Source organism: Ailuropoda melanoleuca, chromosome X (assembly GCF_002007445.2).
Source record: "Ailuropoda melanoleuca isolate Jingjing chromosome X, ASM200744v2, whole genome shotgun sequence".
Lineage (NCBI taxonomy): Eukaryota > Metazoa > Chordata > Mammalia > Carnivora > Ursidae > Ailuropoda > Ailuropoda melanoleuca.
The window spans coordinates 92,921,387-92,931,362 of record NC_048238.1 but is presented as its reverse complement, the minus strand read 5'-3'; the positions used below and the strand labels follow the sequence as shown (position 1 = coordinate 92,931,362).

Genomic DNA, 9,976 nt, shown 5'->3' with positions numbered 1-9,976 from the left:
AAGGAAGACCCGGAATTCACATTTTCACGGTGTGCACCCCAAATTTCAAGCTCGCAACTCAGGTTGAACAGTGAATTCACTGACGAGATCGGCATTAGCGTGGGACCCTTACCCTGGCCCTCCCCACGAGGCCCGTGGCCTATGTACCCCTGCCACAGTGCCTCTGCCTTCGAGAAAGTGTAAGACCATGCACATGTCTGCGCCGCCCTCCTGGGTCGGTTAGAAAAGAAACCCGGATGTGCAGGGGCGGGGAGGAGCTGGCGTCTACCCATGAGGCAGTGCGCGTAGTTATATACTTTTGCTTCGGTCTGAGGCGCTCATTCCGCGCTGGGAGTCGCCGAGGCCGGCGCTGTTTCTGTGGCCGCCGCCTAGTGTCTTCGCGCTCCTCCCTTTCCTCCTCCTCTTTCTCCTCCTCCTTCGAGTCCCAGTCAGGGCGACCTGCTCTGCTCACGGTAAGTGATCCCCCGCCCCCGCCGCTTCTCGCTGAAGCCGGCAGCGGCTCTACCACACGGCCGCGGCTGCGTTGCTCTGAGGGAGGCGACGCCAGCTCGGCCCTGAGGGGGGCAGGTTGAGGGTCCGGATGCCGGCGTGTGTTGCTAGGATCGCCCAGGGAGCGGGGGAGGGGACGAACTTGGCGGCACGGTGGCGGGTGGGCCACCATCTTGCGCCAGCCCCGGCGGGGGAGGGATCTCGGAAAGGTAGCTGCTCGGCGGCAGGGTTTGGCGGCCCGCTAAGGCCGTTGGCCGATCGGGCGGCCGCCGCTGCCTCCTCACCACCCGGGGCCTGTGCGTCTGTCAGTCCTCAGCCTGGTTTTGGCGTTTTTTTCTGGAGGCAACTCCCTTTGGTCTTTTGTATATTTGATACCAATGTTTGGCGAGACCCGCCCACCCTGAAGTCTCTTCAGTCTTAAGAAAAGAGACCAGAGAAGGTTCCGAACTTTCTGGCTTCTGGGCCCCTTGGGCCCCTCCTTTCAGTCCCGGTTCCCTCATCCCGGTTACTGGTCATTCAGTGCTGATACCCTTGTTCTTGCCAAAGGGACTGTGCTGCTCGTTGTAGAAATCGTGCTCCATTCAGTTATTGTCTAGAAGAGAAGAGCCCTAAGGAGAAACGTGGAGTTAGATACACAATTTTTTAACAGTGAGCTTTGCACATTTTGCTGAGATGGAAAAAATTATTTCATTTTGAGGTTTTATCCTTCTTTAGACACAGAGGGAGTTCCTCTTAAGTTATCTCAGTTTTAATGCTTTTTTAGAGGAGAAATCATAGAAGAAAATGTCAAGTGAGCCAGCTTCTGCAAGCACAGGAGATCTTCATCCAAGGGATTGTCTTTGTTTGCAAAGGTTTTTTAGTGTTTTTTTTTTTAAATCTGTGAACTTAAATTTTGCCTTTATTGTTTTCAGGTTTAGGTTGAGTTTTAATGTGTTTTCATGCCAATAAAAATAAAATTGAAACCAAGAAAAAGAGTTTCAAACTACAAAAGTCTCCTCTTAGCATTTGTGAGATGTCCTGTTTTGGGGGTTGCTGTAAAAACTCAAGCTGTCTCCTTAAGCAGAAACTTCACTGAGCTTATGAGGGAACTGGTTTACTTGTAAAATTAAGTTAGGGCTATGAGCCCTTGGTGCTTTAACATCGGTACAAATTACGCTATAATTGCGTCTTTCATTTGTATATTCATTGATAATCGTTCCTTTTAAGGTGAGCTGTGGAGTGTTAGGTAGACCTGTTTACAAGGTGAGAAGACAGCCTCAAGGAGAAGACTTTCCCTGAGGCCACTTGGATAGAAAGTGATAGAACCAGTTCTTGAACCTAGGTCTTCTGACTTCTCCAATGCTCGGTTCACTTCTCCGGGGAATGAGGTGGTTAAGGAGAATAAGCAAGGACACTCACCTAAAAAATATAGATATTTTTCATTTCCCCTTTCCTTTATATTTTCATTTTTAAGACTTCATATCTTTTCAACTTTTTAGTATTTAAATGATACCGTTTTTATTTCCAGGCATGTTGAAAAGTTGAAGAATAGCCCATTCTTCCAGTAGCCCATTTTTCCATCAGAAAAAGTTATGGTGTTGAAGGACTCCAAATTTCAGCTTCCCTCTTCAACCCATTTTCCTCACTTAAGTTTTCTAGTCCAATATGATTTCTTCTGCTCAGTGTTCTTCCTACCCAGCACCAGCTTTTTTAGTGGAAAAGGAGAGTTAAGTGCAAAGAATATATAATTCAGTACCCTTGCTTCTCTCCCATTTGTTTTCTTTATTCAAGAGGATGTTTAGAACCATACCAAAAAAATTGTTGTTGCTCATGTTATACTAATTGGACAGGAAAAATGCTTAAATGAAAAGTGATTTTTGTGAATAGAAAGTAATCCATAGTTTTAGTGACTGGATATAGGAAACATATTGAAAACATAGTCTGTTATTTCAAAAGTAACTTTTCAAAGAACAAAAATATTTATGATTTATTCACTAATTAAATATAGAACCCTGAATATTTTTTTCTGTCCTCCTGCTTCAGAGAGGAACTTGAAAATGTTTGGTTTTCATCAGGTTTTAAATAATGACTCAGGAAGACATGGTTTACTCAGTAATTTGTATCAAAAATGTGTTTTTGATTCATTCTCTGCAAAGCAGTTTTCTTTTAAGGAGTGGTTTTATTAACCCTCAATATGTCAAGGAAAATAGTGATCACTATGTATCATCTGGATAAAATGGACCATTTTTATTTTATTTTTTATATTTTAAGTCCTTTTACAAATAATTTACATTAAAATAAAGAAATAGTGAAATCATCCTTATTAAATATTTAATAAGGATTGAAACAGGGTGTACTTCTTTGTATATATTTAGAAAAAAATACATTTCAGAATCTGATAAAAGAATCTAGCTGTCTTTTATGAAACAGATATTAAAGACATTTGCAAAAATGTAAATTAGTGCCACTCTTCTCATTAAATTTTTTGTTTTAGAAAATAGTTGTTTTCCTTAAAATATTATATGAACATGTAATGGACTTATTACTTTAAATAAATTAATACATATTTAATTTTTTCTAATTTTCAATTTCTAACATGGTAAGTATCAACAGATATAATCCACATAAACAAGTTTATTTGGGTCTTCAAGTTTTAAGAATGCAAAGAGGTCCAGGGGTGCCTGGGTGGCTCAGTCGTTAAGCGTCTGCCTTCGGCTCAGGGTGTGATCCCAGAATCCTGGGATGGAGCCCCACATCAGGCTTCTCCGCTGGGAGCCTGCTTCGTCCTCTCTCACTCTCCTTGCCTGTGTTCCCTCTCTCGCTGGCTGTCTCTCTCTCTCTCTGTCAAATAAATAAATAAATAAAATCTTAAAAAAAAAAAAGAAGAATGCAAAGAGGTCCTGAGACATCCTGAGACCAAAAAGCTTGAGAACTACTGATCTGGTGTACCTCATTGGTGACAATATCTTAACAGTTCTTTATATGAACTAGAATTTTGTTTTCTTTTAGTGTTTATATTCATCAACTTGTAATATGACTTCCAGTGAACAAGGAAAAGTTGAGTAAAATAATGCAAAGTACTGTACAATATTTTTCTCATACTTTATTTAATCTTCCTAGTAGTGCTGCAAGGAAGATATTACTGTTTTTATTTTATAGGTAGTAAAACTAAGCTCAGAGAGGTTGATTAAATATCTTATAGGTTTGGCAATCAGAAAGTGGTAGATTCAAAATTTCCAGTTATTCAGCCCCTATGTTTTTTTTTTTTAAAGATTTTATTTATTCATTCGACAGAGATAGAGACAGCCAGCGAGAGAGGGAACACAAGCAGGGGGAGTGGGAGAGGAAGAAGCAGGCTCATAGCAGAAGAGCCTGATGTGGGGCTCGATCGCATAACTCCAGGATCACGCCCTGAGCTGAAGGCAGACGCTTAACCGCTGTGCCACCCAGGCGCCCCTCAGCCCCTATGTTAAGTGTTTTCATCATCGTACTCTAGTCTTTTACTTGACATTTTCCATAGTGGATAAGTTTTACTCCTATAAAATATTTCCTGAGGTTACTTTAGTAATTAGTGATTATAGAATATCTTATGAAACTTATATAAAATATTTATTATATAATTTGGCTTTGAAAAGCCAATTATTTTAGTCTTTTCTGCAGATTATGCCTTTTACATATGAAGTGCAATAAAAACATTCTTATAGGTAAAATCTTAACTTTAGTATGATATAAAAATTACTTTGCAGAAAGTAAATTTTATAGTACTGCACCCCAAAAACTAACATTAAAGAAAATATTTTAAAATATAAGCAATCTTTGCAAAGTACTAATGAACTTTAGTTGTAGTGTCAACTAGCTATTTTCTACAAATAGATGAAATCTGAACATCGACAGAGGAAAAAAATTGTAAACCTAAATAAAATAAGGGGGAGATAGGAAAGTTATTAAAGAAATATCTTCTCAAAATATGCCAGGACTTCATGTGTTCAGACTTTCAAAAAAATAATTCCCACTATATAAAAATTTCTTAAACAAACAAACAAAAAAAGATGGTGAGCCTAAGTTTTCCTTCTAAATTATATGTGATTTGTTCCCAAAACCTGGTTTGAGAGTTTGAATTGTTTAGGTGTCAATGAAATTGTCTAAGGAATCAAGGTATAATCCAGTGTTTCTTGCATTTGAGTACCATACCAATTAATTTCTGTTATAAGAAAACATTTTCATAGACATCCTCCTACTTAAAATGTTTAAAATATTTTGAGAGCTCTTACGCAATCATGAAATAAAATAATCAAAACTACAAAATCAATGCTATTTGAATTAACTTTAATATATTGAGTGAATAATACATTTTGATGAAACAAAGTCACTGCCTACTTGTATTGCATTTTTCATACCTATCTAAACAATGGCAAGATTTTTCTATCTGAATCTTTTAAATACCATCATTTTATAGCTAACTGTACTGTCATTTGTCCATTTAGTGCAAATGCATCATTTAGATATTTTCTTCCATTGTTCTTTAGTTTATTAGCCAGCAGCAGTAAAAGTGATAGTACTTGATGAGAATGCAGTAGTAAAGACAGACAAAAACAGCAGTACTGATATGATCCAACAAATTCTACCTCTGGGTATTTATCTGAAGGAAATGAAAGCACTAACTTGAAATAATATTTGTATCCCCATGTTCATTGCAGCATTATTTACAATAGCCAAGATGTGGAAACAACCGAAGTGTCCATCATTGGATGAATGGATGAAGAAAATTTGGTGTATAAATATAAAATGAACTATTATTCAGCCATAAAAAGGAAGAACATTCTGCCATTCATGACATGCATGGACCTTGAGGGCGTTATGTTAAGTGAAATAAATCAGACATAGAAAGACAAATACTGTATGATCTCACTTAAATGTGAAATCTTAAAAAAAAAAAAAAAAGGAACTTATAGATACAGAGAACACACTGGTGGTTGCCAGAGCTGGTGGTGTGGGATGGGTGAATTTGGTGAAGATGGCCAAAAGGCACAAACTTCCAGTAATATAAGCCTTGGAGATGTAATGTATAGCATGGTGACTACAGTTAATAAGACTGTATTGTATATATGAAAGAGTTTAGATAGCAAAACAATATATTGTTTTAGATAGAGCTCTCTTGCACCATCTGCAATATATCTTTCCCCAGAAATCTATTAGTTTGAGAAATGTGGGGGTAATAAGCCACTATCTTGAATGCAAGTACCAGATACCTCACTCAAGGTAGATTAAACCAGAAATGATCAATTATTCCTTCCCTTAACTGAAAAGTCTTAATAGTTAATTTACTTCAATCATGGCTAGCTTCAGGTATTTAAATGGTATTATCCGAACTTGAGTATCGACCTACCCTACCGTCTCTTTCTCTACCCCAGAATCTTACGGCTTTGCTATTTTCTTTGTTGGTTTCTTTCTTAGACATTCTTTCTCCACATAGTGACTCCATCACTCCCAGGCTTATATCCTACCACCTTATTATTTTCTTAACAGCTTTATTAAAATAAAATTCACGTAATAGGGTCCCCTGGGTGGCTCAGTTGGTTAGGCATCCGACCTGATTTCGGCTCAGGTCATGATCTCAGGGTCCTGGGATTGAGCCCGGTGTTGGGCTCCATGCTCAGTGGAGAGTCTGATCAAGATTCTCTCTCTCTCCCTCCCCACCCCACGCTCTCACTCTCTCTCTCTAAAATAAATAAATAAGTCCTAAAAAATTCACAACCTTCAATTCAGCCATTTGAAGTATAAAATTTAATGGTTTTAGTATATTCACAGTGGCATGTAACCATCACCACGGTCAATTTAGAACATTTTCATCACCCCCAAAATAAACCCCATATCCACTGGGAGTCATTCCCCACTTCACCCCCAACCCTCCCAGCCCTAAGCAATGACTACTGTATTTTCTGTCTTTATGAATTTGCCATTTCTGGACATTTCATGTAAATGAAGTTATACGATACATGGTCTTTTGGACTGGCTTCTTTCACTTAGTATGTTCCCATGGTTCATCCATGTTATAGTATACATCAGTATTTTATTCCTTTTATGACTGAATATTATTCCATTGTATAGGTATATCACATTTTGTTTATCCATTCATCGCTTGGGCATGTGGGTTGTTTCCACTTTTTGGCTATTATAAATAATGCTGCTATACACATTCCCATGTACAAGTTTTTGTATGGGCATGTGTTTTCAATTCTCTCTCACTTGGAGTGGAATTGCTGTGTCATATGGTAACTATGTTTAACTTTGTGAGTGACTGCCAAAGTATTTTCCACAGTGTCTGCACCATTTCGTATTCCTGCCCAGCCATGTATGAGGGTTCCAATTTCTCCATATCCTTGCCAACACTTGTTATTGTCTGCCTTTTTTATTACAGCCATCCTAGTAGGCGTGAAATGCACATAACATACAATTTACCATTTTAACTATTTTGATCTATTAATGTTTTTTGAAAATTTTGTAGAATTGAACTCTTTTTTTTTTTTTTTAAACAGATTTTTTTTTTTAAAGATTTTATTTATTTATTTGACAGAGATAGAGACAGCTAGCGAGAGAGGGAACACAAGCAGGGGGAGTGGGAGAGGAAGAAGCAGGCTCATAGCAGAGGAGCCTGATGTGGGGCTCGAACCCACAACGCTGGGATCACGCCCTGAGCCGAAGGCAGACGCCTAACCGCTGTGCCACCCAGGCGCCCCATGTAGAATTGAACTCTTAAAAGATAGGTAAATTTTAAATATTTAGAAACTGAAACCATAAAATATCTAAATAGCAATTAAAATTACTTATACAGGCAGTCTCCAAAAACTGGATTGTATTCCAAGAGGTCTTTCATTAGTTACTTGGAATTCATTTTCCCCCATAGGAACAGTGTATTAAACATGGGCATAGTATCTCTACCTGAGTCAATAGATGAAGTGGAGAGTTCTTTTCTTTTCTGCCTGTTTTGGTGCCAGCTCTGAGTTGCAGAGCCTAGAGACCCTCTGGAGCTGCTATTATGGAAGCTCTAAGATCCTCATTGCATGTTTTGCTGGGTATTCCATTTCTTGACAGATGACTTAATCTCCCATGTAATTCCTTGCAGTGTCACCAAAACTCTAAAATTATGACTTGAGAGATTTTTGTGGTGATACTTTTGGGGGGCTTGACTATTTTATTGGATAGTGCAGCTTTAGATGAAGTTATGGTTCTAATGGCATCTGAGGATTTCTGACTTTTTAAAGTGTTTATAAATGTACCAATTGAAGCTCGTTGGTGACTGTTACGGGCCTCAGAATTCATCTCTGTAGTCACAGGCAGTGGATATGACTTGTTTATATAAACTACTTTTATGTTTAGTACTAATTTAGGCTATTTTTGCTAATAGTGTCTTCTGTGAGCATTTAATAAAAGTGTTATACATGAATCTCCATAGGCTATGTAGTTGTGACTCTTAAAAAAAATCTGTGTTCCTGGTAGTAATAGTTCTTTAATGCTGAGCTAGAATTGACATGTATTTATTTACTTGACATATGCATTACCTTAATTCTAGTTCAGGGAGAAATGGTAACTATTCAAATAATTGAGTTAAAGAGATTTGAATAGTCAAATCTCAGAGCTAGGGAAGTTTACTTAAGTACAGAATTCACTTGAGATCCTTGTGATAGTAATTCAAACATTCATACCAGTAACTTCTTCCAGAGTTAAAATAGGGTTTTTTCCTTTTGTCTAATTCAATCGAAATAATTTGGAATTGGAAAAAGCAGGAAAGCTTGCTTTTACCAGTCTGAAAACACAGACAAATGAGAGGACTCAGCTCTGTTCATCCTAATACTTTAGATTTCTGATGACTGATTTTTTACTTTTTTTGTTTTATAACTGAAATAGTTTTTTAAACACATTTATTTTGTATATAAAGAATATGCATGCATGAGAATTCAGAACACAAATTCCTGCTTTAAAGAAAGCAATTCAAAAACAATTTTTGGTAATGTTTAATACAACAGCTTTTTTAAAAGCCAAAGAACTGTAGATATATTAGACTGTAACCTTCTGAAGGCAAGGACTATGTTTTATTCATCTTAATTTTTTCCCTAGAACTGAGCACATCGCTTTGAGCACAGAAGGCAAGGAGTAATTGTTTTTTAATGAATTGATCTATGATAAAGTTTATCCAACTAATTTTCTATTCCTTGCAGTTAGTGTTAGTAAGAAATAAAAATGTATAGGGGCACCTGGGCGGCACAGCGGTTAAGCGCCTGCCTTCGGCTCAGGGCGTGATCCCAGCATTGTGGGATCGAGCCCCACATCAGGCTCTTATGCTACGAGCCTGCTTCTTCCTCTCCCACTCCCCCTGCTTGTGTTCCCTCTCTCGCTGGCTGTCTCTATCTCTGTCAAATAAATAAATAAAATCTTTAAAAAAAGAAATAAAAATGTATAAACTAAAACTTTTTTGTATGTGTTTTCTTGTAATAATTACATTTATTTCTGAAATATGGCAAATAAGTAATGGTTAAAGATTAATGTCACTTAGCATTTCAAAATTGAGATAGACTAAAACATGTAGTACAAGGTTATTACTCATATTTTCTAAAACTTATTTGTAATTTAACAATCCATCTGATTTCTTCAAGTAATAAATGCTTAATACATTCAGCATTTTATTTACTAAATTTGCATTTACAATTAGGTAAAGTCAGCATGTGTATATCAAACATGTCAAACTCAAAAGGTAGGCTTTTTGTAGGAGAAAATGATTAAATGTGAATACATTTAATAAATCCACCCTAAGAGTAGGTGTCTTTATTTTATAGGGCAGAAAACTAAGACTTAACTTGCTATCTTCTCTGGAGTCATATGGTGAGTTTGCTAGAGATCAAAATTAGACCCAAAGATTTCTGAATCCCAAGTTTCGTGTTTCAATATTTGGTGTTAAAGTAACTCATAAAATTGATTGATGTCATGTGTTGGTGCCTAGGTGACTCTGCAACTTGATGGACGACGACAACCCTTTTCAATCAAAAAGTAAGTATTGCTGCTGCAAGTGATACTAGTATGCATGGCTTTTGTACTGATGACCTTGATTCATGAGAAAGATTAAAAGAACAGAAGTATACACATTTTAAAAAAACACTTAAATTTATTAAAGTAATACATGCTCATAGTAAAAAAGAACAATCAATCTACAATAAAAATGTCAGTAAAGTAGAAATGAAGTGTTTCTTCTTGTTTTCCAGAGATAACTACTATTATTGGTTTGGTATACGTAATCACAAACCTTTTTCTTTTTTCTTTTTTTTTAAATTTAAATTCAATTAGGCAAGGTGCAGTACATCATTGGTTTTTGATAAAATGTTCAGTGATTCATCAATTCAGTATAACACCCAGTGCTCATCACATCATGTGCCCTTCTTAATGTGCATCACCCAGTTATCCCATCCCCCCACCCACAAACTTTTTTCTATGCATAGACAAAAATTTCTAAATAAGA

The 9,976-nt window shown here is 37.1% G+C and overlaps 1 protein-coding gene across 4 annotated transcripts in view; it reads left to right on the top strand.

Annotated features, from left to right (window-relative positions):
- Positions 1 to 307: 307 nt before the first annotated feature.
- Positions 308 to 9,976, top strand: part of ZNF280C (zinc finger protein 280C) — a 61,541-nt gene continuing 51,872 nt past the window's right edge. For 3 of the 4 annotated variants that reach the window (XM_034649162.1, XM_034649160.1, XM_034649163.1), the window contains exons 1-3: positions 308 to 452; positions 9,300 to 9,345; positions 9,464 to 9,510. In XM_034649162.1, coding sequence (XP_034505053.1) covers positions 9,480 to 9,510 — 31 coding nt within the window. In that variant the 5' untranslated portion in view covers positions 308 to 452; positions 9,300 to 9,345; positions 9,464 to 9,479. The remainder of the gene's footprint in view (positions 453 to 9,299; positions 9,346 to 9,463; positions 9,511 to 9,976) is intronic. The other variant, XM_034649161.1, reaches the window with a different exon arrangement.